Source organism: Cygnus olor, chromosome 1 (assembly GCF_009769625.2).
Source record: "Cygnus olor isolate bCygOlo1 chromosome 1, bCygOlo1.pri.v2, whole genome shotgun sequence".
Lineage (NCBI taxonomy): Eukaryota > Metazoa > Chordata > Aves > Anseriformes > Anatidae > Cygnus > Cygnus olor.
In genome coordinates, this window is record NC_049169.1 from 95,550 (window position 1) to 113,231 (window position 17,682).

Sequence of the window (17,682 nt, forward strand, 5' to 3'; positions counted from 1 at the left end):
ATTTAAGTCTAGTAAGTTGTCATCCCCCATTGGACTAAAACTAATCAGACAAATAGGCTCTGTGCTAAAAATGGGGAAAAAAAATGTTTCAGGTACTTCAGAGATCCTGAAGAATGACTGCAAGAATGACTGAACCTGGAGTGAAAGGGGGAGGAGGGGGAGGAGCAGGGGGCATTTGGTAGAAAGACGTATGGCTTATCTTTGTCCAAAGTTATATAACAGCTTTTAGTGCTCCTTTTCCCTTCCCCACAAATCTGACCTCCAAACTAAACAGATCTCATTAAGTGTGAAGCAGCTTACAAATTTTATGTATCACCTGATAGAAGAAAAGGGTTATTTCTTGGATAGCTTTTACAACACAAGTGATACTAAGGCCCCAATTCTGCATGTTGTGATCCATGCTGTGGTTGTTGTGCATATGTGACTGAGGCAGTGCTAATGTTACAATGACAAGAGGCATTGTTAATAGCATCCTAGAAAAAAGCTTTGTTCAGCAAGAACAAGACAATGTCCAGGAATACCAAAACTATGAGCCTTGAACAATCTGCACTGTTGAGCCGAATGGAGAACACTTCCTTAAACTTGCTTTTAAGGTTCCTGTACTTCAGTGGTTTTTGTTTCGGTTTGTCTTCATTATAAAACTTCTTATCTGGCATGGAATAGTGGTAGGAAATAGTTGTAATCCTTCTTGTCTCATTCTAAGCTGGGTGCCTGGATGTCATAAGCAATACCAGTAACTTCCTGGTAACGTGCATTGCAGGCAAGAGAAAATTACTTGGGAAAAGCAGATCGGCAGCATCAAAGAGCAGTACCTGATGGTCATAGCAGAAAAAGACAAGCAGCTGAGCCATTTACAAAAGATCATGCAAGAAATGAGGCTGCCCCTTACCAAGTTTCAAACTGTAGAGGAGCAGTACCAGAAGAAGGTGAGTAGAAATATACAGATTCTGTACTGCATGAAAAGGTGAGGTTTGAAATTCAGCCAAAGTAGCGTGTGTTGCTTGTATTTAGATCTTGGAGATCAAACATTTTCCAGACTGTAGTATTGTATTTAGTTGTGTGGCCTTCAAGGGCTATACCAGTGTTGTAACTTGAATTGTTGAAAACTTTTAGAAAACTCTGACATAACCTTATATGCTCTTCCTTTTATTCACTTTTCCTAATGTTTCAAGAAAGAGAGTAAAAGAGATGGGGCTTCATAGGCACCTTTTGTTCCTCTGAGCAGTTTGGATCTTCTCAGGTCTTTCAATCTGTCTATTTTAGAGTTGCCTCTTGCACTGTTTTTGAGTCTGAAATCTTATTTTCTGTTTTAGTCCTTTGTAGTGTCACATTCTAATTTTTAAGTCTTTTACAGAATTTTTGTTGTTGTTTGTACTGTGACAGGAATCTACAATCCTGACTCGAGCCCAGAGAGGTTGAGGATTGAATGTTGCACTTTCTGCCTTCTTTTCTTCATATGGGAGTCCTAAGAGTGGAATAAGTTGACTGTTTCGCTTGGTCTAGGGAAAGACACTTCACTGCTGCATGTGCAGTACCTTAACATTATGAATAAGGAAAGCACTCTCCTATCAATATCTGTAACGGTTCAGTGAAAAGCTTTTCTGTTAGTGAAGGAGGGAGGAAACCTTTCCCATCCCTTTGACACACATGCATATACGCAAAGAAAAAGCTAGAACAATGTGCATGTGATTTTTTTTTTTTTCCCAGGAGAATGCTTCAGTGCTAACCTTTTAGTCTGTGCTGAATGTGAGTAATCAGGACATTGATTTGTGTTTTGTCTTGTTTTCCTGTTCTCTTTCATATGCTTTTTTTTCTTCCTGTATTGTAGACAGGCCCGAGACAGCTTTTGAGAAGGACCCATCCTATGTGCACATAGAGTGATCGTTCCTAATTGTTTAGCTTTTCAGATGGCTTTTGGGTTATTTCTATTTATTTGCCATTTGCTGTTTTGCTTGGGCAGATCAAGTTCCAGGCCTAGGAATAATGTAGGGCTTTAACCTTGAAGTACTAAACAGGGAGGACTAATATGAGAATAGATTGGCACATGTGATATGTTCTTCATTGCACTTTCCCTGGCAGGTTTCTCCAGAAGCTCTGAGAGGGGACTTTTCAAGCCTAGAAACAGAGACAAAACATCTCCAGGCCCAGTTAAGTGACTGCCTGAAAGAACTGCACCAAAAAGAGCTCAGAATTCAGCATTTAAACAGTAAGGTACAAATTACATTTTCTATTCGCAGAGTTTGGGCCGAGGAACGTGATGAAGAGGGTAGGCTTGAATAAGGCTCAGGGAGCAGGAATAGATCGTTCTGTTTTTGTGGGCATTCACTGAAGTGAACACAGAATCAGAAATATTAGTTAGAAGAGACTTCTGGAGATGATCTAGTACACCCTTCTGGTGCTCAAAGCAACACTGTCAGGAACATTAGATCAAGTCATCCATGCCCTTCCCTAGCCAAGTGGTGAAAACCACCAAGAACAGATATTCCAGAACCTCTCTCGGTCCTTGTCCACTGCTGCTCTACAATTTTAATGAAAATGTTTTTCTTAACGTCCAGCTTGACTTCTGTAAGCCACCATCTATGGTCTGTTGTTATATTTTCTGCCACTACCAAAAAGAGTTTCAATCTGCCTGCTTTATGACTCCCTTTAAGGTAACTGTAAAATACTGTAAAATCACCCTTTAGCCTCCTTTTACCAGGATAAAGCAGCTCAGCTCTTACAGGCATCACGTGCTTCAATCCTTTGACTATCACTGTAGCCTTTTTCTGGACTCTCTCTGTCCATTTTGAAACTGGGTCCCAAAACTAATCACCATATTCCAGGTACAGTCTTACTGTTACCAAACAGATCAGGTAGTAGCATTCCTCAGTCTGCTGGCCTTGCTTCTCCTAATGTAACCCAGGATACAATTTTCCTTGTCCACAATGAGAGTGTCCTCTTGACTTGTATTCAGCTGGGCAGCTGCTGTAATTCCCGTCCTTCACAGCAGAGCTATTGCCTTGACAGTCTCTTCCCATCCTGTATTGATGCGTGGGTTTTGCCTCAGGTGCAGAAGTTTGCACTTCCCTTTATTGAACTAAAGATTTCTGTTGGTACAAGGTCCCTCTAGATTGAAGTTTCAGTCTTTGTTATGTCAGCCAATCCCACAAATTCAATATTGCCTGCAAATTTCCTGATGCTATACTGTGTCAATTTATGTTGCTGTCAGTACTTAGCAATATGTACCTCAGGCAGGCCAGAGGAGTATTCTGTTCATTGCTGTCTGTCAAGTCATTGACCGCTACCTTTGAGTCCAGCCAATTTTGGGCCTATGTAGCAATTCATTTGTCCAACTGACAGCTAGATGAAGGGTTGGGGCGGGGGGAAGGGGAGAGGGAGTGAAGGGAAGCAGGGGAAGGAGGAAGAGTGAGAAAGGCAGCAATAAAGCTTCCATAGATTTGTCAGCAATAAAATGATGATTAGGGAAACTGCGGGCCCTCTCCAGAAGGAAACGGGAGACCTAGTTATCCAGCATACAGAGAAGGCTGAGTTACTCGATAACTTTTTTGCCTGTCTTCACTGGCAAGTCCCCAAGTTGCAGAAAGTAAAAGTATGCTGGAAACTTTAGCCACAAGCTACTGTTGGAGATTATCACTGGTCTATGAACCTTAGAAATGTACAATGTGGTAATACCTATGTTCCCATTAGAATTATTAGCCTCAGTTACACAGAAAATTTCACTTTCACAAAAACATTTGAGTTCTTTACTCAACAGTTGTCTTCTCTTCTCAGCTCTCTCAGGTATTTGAGGAGAAAAATGCCCTCTCCCTCCAGCTGCGTGGTAGCAGTCGAAACATCTGTGATAGTCACCAGCACTACAATGAGGTTCTGAACCGCTGCTTGGTGCTTGAAAGGCAGCTCCAGGAGCTGCAGTCTGCAGACAAGAGCATGGTAAGGGTCTTCCTCTGGGTGCAAGAGAGTGCAAAACTTACTGCAGATGGCTCCACTAAGCGTGCAGCATTGTAGCTAGTTTCTATCTTCTTCCAGTGCTCTATGCCATACATTCATGCTTTCTCTTAGGAGTCTTTTACAACAGATGCTGCTCCTGGAGCACCCCAAGAAAAGAATGAGCCTGGAGGGAGTTACACACCTGAACTACAGGAGTTGCAGCTGAGGTAAAGAAAGCCTAAGAAACTGGGGGGCCAGGAGGAGTGTTAGTCCTGACGGAGATCTTCAGGCTGGGAAGAGCACAGTTGAGTTACACTTTGTCAGAGCTTTCAGCAGCTCATTTCCACACTAGGACTTTGTTGAAGTGGAGGTACTGTCACACATGCTTGACAGCTATATTTAGTTGTTTCTTTGCATAGAACTTCAAACAATGAAGAGACAACATTCAGTAGCAATTCTGGTTCACCATCGCCAGCCGAACTACCATCTTTGATTTGATGGGCTGGTTCCTTAGTAACTGCCGAAGTATATTAATTTGGCCTGGTCTCAGTGTTGTTAGTTGTTAGCCTGGTCTCAGCGTTGTTGTGAGTGTGTCTGGAATTGAAACCTAGCACATGATTCATTGTGCCCTTTCAAAACAGTTAGCAGAAGGTGGGGTCATGGATGACAAAGCCAAGAAGCTCGTTCCAGATGTGACACAGAATCTTTAAGAGACTTATATTCTCACTCTTGATTTCCAAATAATTTAAATATATTCATGAAAAATACCCATCTTCTTTGTAAGTGGAAGGGAGTTGGAATCTGTTCACATACTGCATTATTGAATAGAAACAGAATAGTCTGTGAATTAGCCCATTTTTTCACATGTGCTTGGTTATTTTCTGACAGGTTGTCTGAAACTGAAAATTTACACAGCAGCACAAAGCAAGATCTGAGGTATTTAGAGGAGCAACTGGAGGAAGAACGGGACCGTCGTCTTGCTGTAGAGGAAGCACTCTCTGCAGCACAGGATCAGATCAGGAGGTGAGGGAGCTTGACCAAATGGGCAGTATTACCATAAGAGTATGCTGATCATAGCTCTTTGTTCATTTCTGCACTTCATTACATTCATATGTTCAACATGACATTCAACAATGTTTTAATGTATTTTAATGTATTTAATAACGTGACAGGTATAACAGATTTGGGATTGCCATTGATAAATACACTTACTGCGATAGTGCTAATATATGATAATAGTGCCAGCAAAATTCTATCCCGTTTATTCCTCAACAAAGGGTAAAGGCACAGAGCTTACCAAGAAGGTGTCCCGGTCTTGGTGGAGGAGAAAGGTCACATTCTCTTCTACATTCAGAATTTCTTCTTCCCCTCCCCACCCCCCCAGCTCTTCACTCTAACTTCATCTTCTCATTTTTTTTTCTTTTTTCTTCTCCTATATATGTACACTAACTCCTAACACTCTTTTATATCCTAACCTTATCTATCATCTCTTCCCTCCCTGGGGTGACGTTTAGCATGATTTGGGTGAAGTGTTGAGTACTATAATCATACATGTTTAGCATGTACTTCTTTAAGCTCATTATCATATTCAGGGGTGTGAATTTTAATATTAATGTTACACATAATGAAGCAAAAGGTTACATTCATGCACAGTGGCCCTTAAGATTCTGCTCTGCTGCCAAAACAGGGCTGTCCCACCAACACAAGACTCCCTCCTTCAGCAACCTCTCATCAAGCTTGCGGACCTCCAACCACAAAGTTTGTATAAGCGACAAACTAGAACAAGATGCTCAATTCCTCTTTGCCCATGGCTTGTGCTTCTCAGAACAAGTATGACTGTTCTCTACACTGTTGGACATTGAAATGACTATACCATGTCTATCCTTCAACTGTAGACAAAGACTGAATGAGACAACTGAGTGAAAACTCATGTAAGACAAATTCTGACTAGAAATGCTAGTTTTCTTAACGAATTATATTAACTATTGGAAAATATAATTTGGATATGAGAATTGGATGAAGACAAAAAAGGAGTTTTCAGGTATTTCATAGAATCATAGAAAGGTTTGGGTTAGAAGGAACCTTAAAGATCACCTAGTTCCAAACCCCCTGCCATGCACTGGGATGCCACCCCCCTAGATCAAGCTGTCCAGGGCCTTGTCTAGCCTGGTCTTGAACACCGCCAGGGATGGGGCATCCACAGCTTCTCTTGGGCAACCTTTTCCAGTGCCTCACCACACTCTGAGTGAAGAATTTCCTTTTAACATCTAATCTAAATCTCCCTTCTTTTAGTTTTGAGCTATTCCCCCTTATTCTGTCATTGTATGCCTAAGCAAATAGTTGTTCTCCATCTTTTTTTATAAGCCCCCTTTAAGTATTGAAAAGCTGCAATGAGTTCTCCCCAGAGCACAGGATGCAGCTGGCCTTATAGGCTGCAAGCATGCACTGCTGGCTCATGTCAAGCTTGTCATCCATCAGAACCCCCAAGTCCTTCTCTGCAGGGCTGCTCTCAATGAGTTCTCCCAGTCTGTACTCATGTCTGGGATTGCTCCAAGTACAAGTGCAGCACCTTGCACTTAGACTTGTTGAACCACATTAGGTTCACATGGGCCCACTTCTTTAGCTTGTCCAGGTGCCTTTGGATGGCATCCCCTCCTTTTATTATATCAACTGCAACACTCAGCTTTGCGTCATCTGCAAACTTGCTGAGGGTGCACTTGATCCCCCTGTCTATGTCACTGATAAAGATTTTAAACAGTACTGGTCTCAAGACAGACCCCTGAGGGAGTCACCAGCTTCCATCTGGACCTAGAGCCATTGACCACAACTCTTTGGGTGTGGCCTTCAAGCCAATTCTTTATCCACTGAACGGTCCACCCTTCAAATCCACATCTCTCTTCAGTTTAGAGGTCAGGATGTTGTGTGTGACCATGTCAAAGGCCTTACAGAAGCCTGGGTAGATGACATCAGTCAGTCTTCCCTTGTCAACTGATGCAGTCACTCCATCATAGAAGGCCACCAGATTGATCAGGCACAATTTGCCCTTTATGAAGCCATGCTGGCTGTCTTGGATCACCTCCTTTTCCTTCATGTGCCTTGACATTGCCTCCAGGAGGATTTCGTTCCATGATCTTTCCAGGCACAGAGGTGAAGTTTGCCAGTGTGTAGTTCCTTGAGTCCTCCTTTCTACCCTTTTTAAAAATGGAAGTGTTGTTTCCCTTTTCCAGTCACCAGGGACTTCACCTGACTGACAGGACTTTTCAAATATGGAGATGGAGAGAGGCTTGGCAACTACATCAGTGAGTTCCCTCAGGACTCTGGGATGCATGTCATCGGGACCCATGGACTTGTAGCTGTTCAGTTACATCAGGCGGTCTCAAATCTGCTCTTTGTTTACAGCGAGAGGGACTTTGCTCCCTAAGCCCTCATCTACAGATTCAGAGAAATGAGAGATGTGGGAAGCCTGGCTGGAGGTGAAGACTGAGGCAAAGAAGTTGTTGAGTACCTCAACTTTCTCCATGCCTGTCATTATCAGTGTTGTTATTGTTGTTGTTGGTTGGTTGGTTTTTGGTTGTTTGTTGTTTTTTTTTTTTTACCTTCTTGTTTATCAGAGGGGGAACATTCTCCTTGGCCTTTCTTTTCTGGCCAATGTACCTATAGAATCCCGTCTTGTTATTTTTTGCATACCTTGCCAAGCTCATTTCCATCTGTGCATTGGCTTTCCTTACCCCATCCCTGCCCATCCAGACAGCATCCCTGTACTCTTCCAGGACACGTGTCCCTGCTTCTAGTGCCTGTGCATTTTCTTCTTCCACCTCAGTTTGACCCGCAGGTCTTTGCACAGCCATCCCAGTTTCTGTCTTTCCTGCCTGCTTTCTTATACAGAATCACAGAATGGTTGAAGTTGGAAGGGACCTTTAGAGATCATCTGGTCCAACCCCACTGCCAAGCAGGGTCACCTAGCATGTGTTGCACAGGATCGCGTCCAGGTGGGTTTTGAGTATCTCCAAAGAAGGAGACTGGGCAACCTGTTCCAGTGCTCTGTCACCCTTACAGTAAAAAATGTTTTCTCATATTCAGCCAGAACTTCCCGTGTTTCAGTTTGTGCCTGTTGCCTTTTGTCCTGTCACTGGGTACCACTAAAAAGAGTCCGGCCCTATCCTCTTGACTCCCACCCTTCAGATATTTGTACACGTTGATAATATCCCCTCTCAGTCTTCTCTTCTCCATGCTAAACAGACCCAGCTCTCTCAGCCTCTCCTCATATGAGAGATGCTCCAGTCCCCTCATCATCTTCACAGCCCTCTGCTGGACTCGCTCCAGGAACTCCGTGTCCCTCTTGTACCGGGGAGCCTAGAACTGGACACAGTACTCCAGGTGAGACCTCACCAGGGCTGAGTAGAGGGGCAGGATCACCTCCCTCGACCTGCTGGCAACACTCTTCCTAATACACCCCAGGATACCATTGGCCTTCTTGGCCACAAGGACACAATGCTGGCTCATGGTAAATCTGCTATCCACCAGGACTCCCAGGTCCTTCTCCACAGGGCTGCTTTCCAGCAGGTCAGTTCCCAACCTGTACTGGTGCATGGGGCTATTCTGCCCTAGGTGCAGGACCCTGCATTTGCCTTTGTTGAACTTCATGAGATTCCTCGCCGCTGTACTCTCCAGCCTGTCCAGGTCCCTCTGAATGGCAGCACAGCCCTCTGGTGTATCAGCCACTCCTCCCAGTTTTGTGTCATCCACAAACTTGCTGAGGGTGTACTCTATTCCATCATCCAGGTCATTGATGAATAAGTTGAGCAGGACTGGACCCAGTACAGACCCCTGGGGGACACCACTAGCTACAGGCCTCCAACTAGACTCAGCACCACTGATCATAACCCTCTGAGCTCTGCCATCCAGCCAGTTCTCAATCCACCTCACCGTTCACTCATCCATCCCACACTTCCTGAGCTTGCCTATGAGTATGTTATGGGAGAGTGTTGAAAGCCTTACTGAAGTCAAGGTGGACAACATCCACTGCTCTGCCATCGTCCACCCAGCTAGTCTTTCCAGCATAGAAGGCTATCAGGTTGATCAAGCATGATTTCCCCTTGGTGAACCCATGCTGACTACTCTTGATCACCTTCTCCTCCATGTGCTTGGAGATGACCTCCAGGATGAGTAATTCCATCACCTTTCCAGGGATGGAGGTGAGGCTGGCTGGCTTGTAGTTTCTTGCCCTTTTTGAAGACTGGGGTCACATGGGCTTTCTTCCAGTCCTCAAGCACCTCTCCATGACTTTTCAAAGGTGATGGACAGCGGGCTAGCGATAACATCCGCGAGCTCCCTCACCACTCACGGATGCATCCCATCTGTGCCCCTGGATTTGTAGGTGTCAAGTTTGCCTTAGAGATCTCTGACCTGATCCTCTTTGACCAAGGGAAAGTCCTTATTTCTCCAGACTTCCTCCCTTGTCTCTAGGGCCAGAGATTCCTGAGGGCTGGTCTTAAAAATGAAGACATTCAGCAACGAAGGCATTCAGTAATTCTGCCTTCTCTGTATCCTTTGTCACCAGGGCACCCACCTCATTAAGCAGCAGGCCCACATTTTTCTTAGTCTACCTTCTGCTATTAATATATTTGAAAAAGCCCTTCTTGTTGTCCTTGGCATCCCTTGCCAGATTTAACTCCAAATGGGCCTTGGCCTTCCTTGTTGCATCCCTGAATCCTCTGACAGTGTCCCTATATTCTTCCCAAGTGGCCTGTCCCATTTTCTACATTCTGTATATTTCCTTCTTCCATTTGAGTCCTTCCAGGAGCTCCTTGCTCATCCAAGCAGGTCTCCTGCCCCCTTTGCTTGCCTTTTTGCTCATAGGAATACATAGTTCTTGAGCTTGGAAGAAGTGATGCTTGAATACTCACCAGCTCTCTTGGACCTTCTGACTCATGGGATTCCTCCAAGTAGGTCCCTAAAGAGGCCAGTTAACTCTCCTGAAGTCCATGGTTGTAATACTATTTCTTGCCCAGCTTCCTTCTCGCAAGACCCTGAACTCTGCTATCTCATGGTCACTGTAGCCAAGGCTGCCCCCAACCTTCACATCTCCAACGAGCCCTTCTCTGTTTGTAAGCACAGTATTCAGCAGCACACCTCTCCTCGTTGGCTCCTCAACCACCTGCATCAAAAAGTTACCATCAGTGCTCTGCAGGAACTTCCTGGACTGTTTGTGCCTCGCTGCATGGTCTTTTATACATACAGGGGGATGGAGAGTTCTTGTTCTCTGATAAAAACATCCTTAAAGAGTTGCCAGCTCTGTTCAGCTCTTTTGTCCCTAAGGACAGCGTTCCAGGGGATCTCGTCCACTAGATCTTTAAACAGCTCAAAGTTTGCTCTTCAGAGATTCAGGGTTCTGACTTTGCTCTTCTCCCAGGCCCATATTCCTCAAGATCACAAACTCAACCAGGGCATGGTCACTGCAGCCCAGACTGCCTCCAATGTTAACCTTTTTAATGAGTCCATCTGCATTGATGAGCACCAGGTTCAGTAACGCTTCTCTTCTGGTTGATTTCTCTAATGCATCGACCAGGAAGTTATCCTCAACACACTCTAGGAATCTCCTGGATTACTTACAGCCTGCTGTGTAGCTTTTCCAGCAGACATCCGAGTGGTTGAAGTCCCCCATCAGGATGAGAGTGTGTGAGCATGATGCTTCTTGTAGGTGAAGCAAGAAGTCATCATCAACAGGCTCCCCTTGATCAGCTGGCTTGTAGCAGACCCCAACCACAAGGTGCCCTTTATTGGTCTGGTCCTTAACTTTTCCAAATCAATCCATTCCCTAACACAGAGGGCAAGACCCAATATTTCCAGGGGTTTTGTCTCTTCAGTAAGCACCTATCTGTCTTGGGCAAAACAATCTTGACTTGATGAATTTCACTGAATTTAAATTTATTGCCAATGAATATAAACTTTGGGTATTGAGAAACAACTAAATTAGGGTAAACACTTCTCCCTACCTCAGGCTCAACTTCAGTGTAGACACTTCTCCTCCCCCTTTCCTAGTCTCCACGCCTGTTTGCACCTTACATTATACTCATTCCCTTCAGTGAGGCAAAAGGCAGCACAAGAGGTTGGAGTCAGTATGCAATGATTTCTTTCTGCTGCTGCTCCTTGCTTCTTACTTATTTCCTCTGCTCTGCTGTGGGTTCCTCTACTGGCCTATCATGATCCAGAAAGGGAAGGAAACTGCCCAACCCAATGATCGTAATGATCGTAACAGTGAGTTTGTAGGATTCTGTGATACACAAGGACACACAGGCTTTATTCGCTAAGGATTTCTATTTATTACTAATCAGTGTGAATCACCACTAGCAAGAATGCCATGATTAATCAGGCAACTACAGATGGAATTGTATTTCTGACAAAATTGATTGGTGTCACTGGGGGAAAAAATAAATCCGTCCTTCTCTAGTTGGACCTTCCTTTCTGTACTGAAGATGTACTGTTGGTGTTCAAGAAGTGTTTGGAAAATGTTCTTAAGGTGTATGGTTTAACTGTTAGGTTGCCCTGTGTGGAGTCAGGAGTTGGACTCGATGGTCCTCATGGGTCCCTTCCACTGAGGATATTCTGTGATTCTAAGATGAAAGATAGATAAGCTATTACAGATATTACCAGGAGGCAAGCATGCATAGATATAGATATATGCAACAAGTGTCAAGGATGTAGTACCAATTAATAGTAATATCACTTAAGAGTAGTACAAATGCAATTTTAGGTAAGAAAATCAGTAATGTAACAGCAGATATGATTTGGGAGTAATTATAGGTTTTACAAAGTTATCAGTATTACTATGACAGTGAAAATACTTATGACAAGCTTATCAATACTTTGACAGCAAACAGACTTACGATAGGTTACCCTTATCAATTCTAGACTTATGACAGATTATATACATACATATTCATAGAACTACCAGTACTGAATGCATCAAACAGATCCTAAAAGGGAACAAAGGAAGGGGCTGGTGGTAATGTCAATAAAACAATGTCCAAAAAGACTGACTACCAAACAGGTCAAATACGGACAACCCCAAGGGGCCCAGAAAGGGAATAAAGTAACAGAGTCACACTTCAAAGTTGAAGTTGTCACCACTTGAGGAGTATTAGGGGGGTTAGGAGTAGACCTGGCCAAGTCACAAAGTTAACCTGAAGTTCCAGCAAAGCTTCGACTTGTTTAAGGAGGGAAAAGGGAACAAAGGAAACAAAGAGATGTTTCTCAGAGAGAAAAACTCTGTCTTGGGTGAAAATCAGGCCCATTTTATATTATTGAGACATAAGAAGGAGTAGGACAGCATGCTTACGTAATCAACAGGTGCTGTTAGTAGTGGTCTTCTTGCTGAGAGAGTCAATAAATAAAATTTCTTGTTTCTGCTATTTTCCTTTAAACAAAAGCTTATTTCTCACATCGATTCCCACCTTCTCAGATAAGTTGTTCTCCTTTTCTTGTTTTGTACTGATCAGCGGAGTGGTATCTTCAGGATGCCTCCCCATTATGAGTATTCAGCCACACTTCAAGGATGTTGGTTCCCAGGCTCATTTAATTAGGCCAGGTTCTTGGGCTTGGCTCTCAGATTGTCAGACCTTTTGTTATTACAGTCAGGTTACCCCCATAACTGCTCCCATCATGGCTGCAGGCTATTCAGGGGAATACCTGCTCCAGTGTAGCTTCCTCCACAGGCCACAGTCCCTTTGGGGATGTAGCTACTCCGGCATGTCTTATCTTTGAGACACAGTCCTAGACATACTTTCTCCAGCATGGAGTGTCTCCTTACAAGAGTGAATCTCCATCTGTGTTGCCCAGAATGTTCCTTTCCACGTACCACCTCCTGTATCTTCTTCTGTGCCCACATGTGTGTCTTCCTCCTGCCCCTATGAGCTACCACCCTTTCTTTAAGTAAGCAAATGCACAATATGTTCCTCTGATGTTTTGGCATGCAGTGAAGTGTCATCATCCATTGCCAAGCTAGATGAAAACATCTGTCAATGGCACAGGGCAATTCATGGCTTCCTACCACACAGTCTCCCCCTGCAGCTCCCTGTTACCAAAACCTTGCCACTTATGTCCACTTTATCCCAGGTTACTTGACAGATACCATTACAGTCAGTAGAGAAAAGGAGTCTGACATAGACTAGATGTTAAGATTAGGCAGTGTGAGTCACATGCCTGTTTCTTGTCATTGACTATAAAAGTATTTTTTGTCACTTAACTTGTTTGTAGGTACTTGAGCTGTGTGCATCTCCTAGAGGTTTATTTAAATCTCACTGTTGGAATCTTTTACAACAAAACACTGGCTTTCTTTCTGACACAAATGCTGATTCTGACAAAAAATAATGGTCTAGATAGAAGAATTCTGGACTAAGTTTCCTGGTTATTCCACAACTCAGACAACCTTTGCTCTTTCTAGCATTAAAGTCTATGAAAGCCTCCTACAACTGATTTCACTTCACTAATGCTAACCCAAAGATTTGACGGTGCTGCTTGTGCATTTCATCCCTTAATAGTATCTTACCAGTCTTGAAGATCTGTTACTGGGAAATAGTTAGCAAGAACCAGCACTGTTGGGACCGGAGCTGGCTTCCAAAATACTTTCATGGAATTTAAGATAATTAAATCATATGCCCTGTCTTCTTTCAAATCACATGCTATTAAATTTCACTTAAAAGCCCCCATGCACAACACAGACACCTCAGTTAAGTTAGAGATTGAAATTCCTGAAGAGGAAAAGCAGCACCAAAAAAGAAATCAAGAGTTCTGAATTTATAGGACATAAATTAGGAGAGAAAGGACTTCACTGCCAACAACTGAACTTCCCTCTACTGGTGAGGAATGGTAATCATGCAATATGGAAATTTTCTATTTTTCTCTGACTTTGGACACAGAAAGAGGCTACACTGAGCAAGTATAACGATTATGGATTAACAATATGCCAACTCTGTTACATTTTCACTAGCCTACAGAAAATTTGGCAATAATTTAATTTTGAAACCATATTTAACGAAATGAAAGAGGACTGTTGCTACTTGGATCACCCAGTCCTTCTACTCATTGATTTAATGTTTGTTTATTTGTTTTTGTGGCAGGTTGCAGTCAAGTGAGTGGACATCTTCCTTAAGTGGTAGCATTGATATGACTCCAGGTCATGAGCATTCCTTGCTGATTGACTCCATGGATAATAATTTCAGCAAAGTAAGAATTTTCATTCACAGCTCTCGATGACATGAGCCCTGGCTGATGTAAGAAAATGTGAACTGAAAACTGTGAATCAATAGCAGCTAAATCCTTCTGTAGGCATATTTAGGTCTGTAAAGGTCTGGTAGGTTTCTGCTCTTGGCTTGCTCTGCTTTCCATGCCAAAAGCCACATACTGTTCTAATTGTTTTTCTGCTACAATCTGCAGAAACAGAGTAAATTTCAGAAGCCGCTGAAATGTAGAACAGCATTGTTTGTGCCCAGGATCTGGTCCCAGGTTCCTTGTGGCATAGTCAAGGCCCCAATGGTGAGCAACAGGCAAAGTCTGTGCAAACATCTTACATACGAAGTATACATGTTACTGGCCCAGCATCTGCAGTGTCTGGAGAGCCTGACCTTTTATTTAGCAACCATCTCAGTTTTCCCTCAGCCACTATCTTTCAGCCTGTGTCAGGCTGGGATCCAAAGTGGAGAGATGCTTTTTCACTGTACTGAATAAGAGTCTGACAGCCACTTGTCCTGTTTTGCTAAGGAATAAACCCTGCTGAAGAGCTTGGCCTCTTATCTCTTCAGCATTTGGGGGTGGTGCTCCCAAGAGCAGCATCGCTGGAAGTAGGGTAAGAGCCACAACTGGATGGAACCCTCTGCTAATGCTGGAGGTTTGTCACTAGAATAGACAGTTTTCTCTTTGTTATGGAAATTTGCCAGTAGATGTTACATTGTCTGAGGATTCCTTGAAAGCCCCTGTAGTATAAGATCACCCTATAGGGCAGCACATTCAACAGGATCCAAAGTCCTCTCAGCTGCAAGGATGAAAGATCTCATCAAATAAATAACCATTTTCTCCTTCTAGCCCAGAGGATGGATGAATCAGGATTCCTAATAGTTTGAGTCTCTAGCAGAAAAGTACCATTGATCAGTTTGTTTTTATTTCACTGGGAGGGGCTAGAAATTTGTAGAGAACAAATGTAAGGGGGAAACATTCTGCATTCTGTTGTCCTTTCTCATTCGAAATTGGAGAGAGCTAGTTCATGAGAAATCTGAAGAGAGCAGGTTTTCTGGGGAAAACCTGAAAATGGGAAAGGGGAGTATTTCACTGAGGATTGGCTCTAGAGGTCGAATCTGACATTGGAATGGGTTTGGGAAAATTTGTGCTTATTTAGCTTAAACAATCTTATATTTGTGATATGGAGAACTTTTGGTGAAGGTTGCTAGGGACTTAGCCATTCCTAACACTGATTGGTCTCTCTTTTTCTCTTCCAGACTCGGAATATTGTTGGACTACGACGCTTGTTACGCTCTCTCTTCCGTTCCCGGACCCACTTGCCTTTGCTAGTGGCCGTGTATCTGCTTGCTCTTCATGCCCTGCTCTTCCTGTGCTTTACAGGCCACCTATGAACAGAACAACAGCCTTTTCTTGAGCCACAGCCCTCTGTGTAATCCCTGAGCCTGTACTCCCTATCCACCAGGTAGCTGTAACCAGCACACCTCCCAGCTGCCTTCCTTTTCCAAATCAGCCCTTAAGGGGCAGCACCACCCAGCAACCTGAACACAAGTTGCTTGCTGTCTGAATATGCAGCAGCCAGTGCTGATGCCTGGGGTATGTTTCCAGGACATCTGTCATTCCATTCAGTGGTTTTAAATGATTGAGCAGTACATTTTCTGAACTGGGGTCCTCAAGCTAACAGTTTAAAGGACAGCATCTGATCCCATACCTGGAGGTAGCATCACTCATTTTATGTAATATCGTGATATGGTAGGAATAAATAAGATATTCATGAATTGCTGCAGTAATTCAATGCTTCTAAGAACTGCAGGATCTTCACCCTCTTAGACTGAATCAGTGAGCTGGGTTGAGAAAACTAGGTGCAAGAAAGGAAAGCTTCTTCCCTTTCTTTTGTACCCTATTTCATACTCCACAGCTTAGTGCTATTTGAAATGTATATCCTAAGGAGTTTGTGGACACTTTCAGGAATATGAATTTCAAAATCATGCTTCCTGCTCAGTTGCATTGCCTGTTGAAATAGGGACAAAATTAGTATGTTTGGACCTACTGAGCACTCCATTTAAAAACAGTTGTATGTCTGCTCTGACAAGCTTGTAAAATAATGTCAGAAATGTAATTATTGAAAAGGAATAGGAGGAAGAAACTGTTTAGCTCCAAGTTAATAACCTTGCTGCTTATAGCATTTGTGCACCTCTTACTGAAGAGAGAAAGTGCTTGCATACTTCTTGAAAAGAGAGCAGCCGTGCTCTTGCATTTTGCTTCGCTGTACCGTTGTCACAAGATTAAACCTGTACAGGCTGTGTTGAAGGGTTCCATAATGTGGTATGTGGGTCCAAATCAAATGCAGAAGAACTTGAACTATAACTGTTCCCCCTGTGCTGGGGAATGGAACAGAGTTCTGAGGCCTGTGGCATCGTTGCTTTAAGAAAAGCTTGTAGAATGCTAATTGTGATCATTGGACTTGTTTGACTAAAGCAAACTGATGTAAATGGACTTGATCAAATAGGATACATGAAAAGCTGTTTTTCTAAAGAACTCCTGAAAATGTCCTGAAGTTGAGACGGTGCCCTCTTCCAAAGGGAGAATGTTGAATGCAAAGAAGATAGTGCTAGTTCAGTTTCTTGTCAAAGACCAAGCCATCGCTCTGTTCAGAGTACTTGGCAGAAGGATTGTATCTGCCTTTTGCTGGACTATTCATGTTTGCATTTTTTCACATGGGAAAGAGAGAGTTCTTTTGATATTGCTGGTAACCTAAGAGTCTCTAGTCACTGAATAAAGCCTGTTTGAGGATGGATTGAATTCATCATTGTAGCTAAAATAATTAGATCTGGCAGAACACTGGCACAAAATAGCCATTAGTGCACTATCCTTGATGATTTGTGTGAATTTCCTCAACTACATAAAATTCTGCGACCAAATACTTTGCCTATAGCTTCCTGGGGCATGTGCTCCTGTACATAATAAAGATTATTTTTCAGATTGAAGTTGTGTAACATTGTCATGTAAATGTCAGAGGTCTCTTGAGGGTGTAGTGCTGCTATAGAATGCCTTTTACAGGACCACCATGGAACTGTATGTCATTTTTGTGTGCACTTGCTTGTGTGTTAATTACAGAACATATGTTTCTTCATATTATTTGAACATCCAAGGAGATGACCTTTTCTGCTATTTCACTTATCAGCCTTTTTCCACTTTAGCTGTAACGACCAAAGAAGGAAAGAGCAATTTAGTTTTGAAAGCAATTCAAATAAAACTGAAGGTCTGCTTGGGTTTACTTCTATTTATGCTTACATAGATTTAACTGAACTGTGCATCCTGTTAGAGTTGTACAACCCCCAAGAAAGTCAGGGGCATTAGCACCAGCAAGATGGAAATATGCCACTAATTTAGGTGGGACTAGTTAAAACATACTGTTCTTTTTCAGCTTTGTAGCCAAAGACGGGTACATTTGTTCATATTCACTACTATAATCTAACTACCATTAGAACAAAAGTTAATAATAGGGTATTGTAAGACTGTATA

The 17,682-nt window shown here is 43.0% G+C and overlaps 1 protein-coding gene across 9 annotated transcripts in view; it reads left to right on the forward strand.

The window, feature by feature from the left end:
• GOLGB1 (golgin B1) overlaps positions 1-17,140 on the forward strand; it is a 70,670-nt gene extending 53,530 nt beyond the window's left edge. For all 9 annotated transcript variants that reach the window (XM_040544482.1, XM_040544479.1, XM_040544455.1 and 6 more), the window contains 7 exons: positions 761-926; positions 2,080-2,211; positions 3,772-3,930; positions 4,060-4,154; positions 4,816-4,950; positions 14,046-14,151; positions 15,417-17,140. In XM_040544482.1, the coding sequence (XP_040400416.1) occupies positions 761-926; positions 2,080-2,211; positions 3,772-3,930; positions 4,060-4,154; positions 4,816-4,950; positions 14,046-14,151; positions 15,417-15,551 (928 nt within the window). In that variant the 3' untranslated portion in view covers positions 15,552-17,140. The remainder of the gene's footprint in view (positions 1-760; positions 927-2,079; positions 2,212-3,771; positions 3,931-4,059; positions 4,155-4,815; positions 4,951-14,045; positions 14,152-15,416) is intronic.
• The last annotated feature ends 542 nt before the right edge of the window (positions 17,141-17,682 follow it).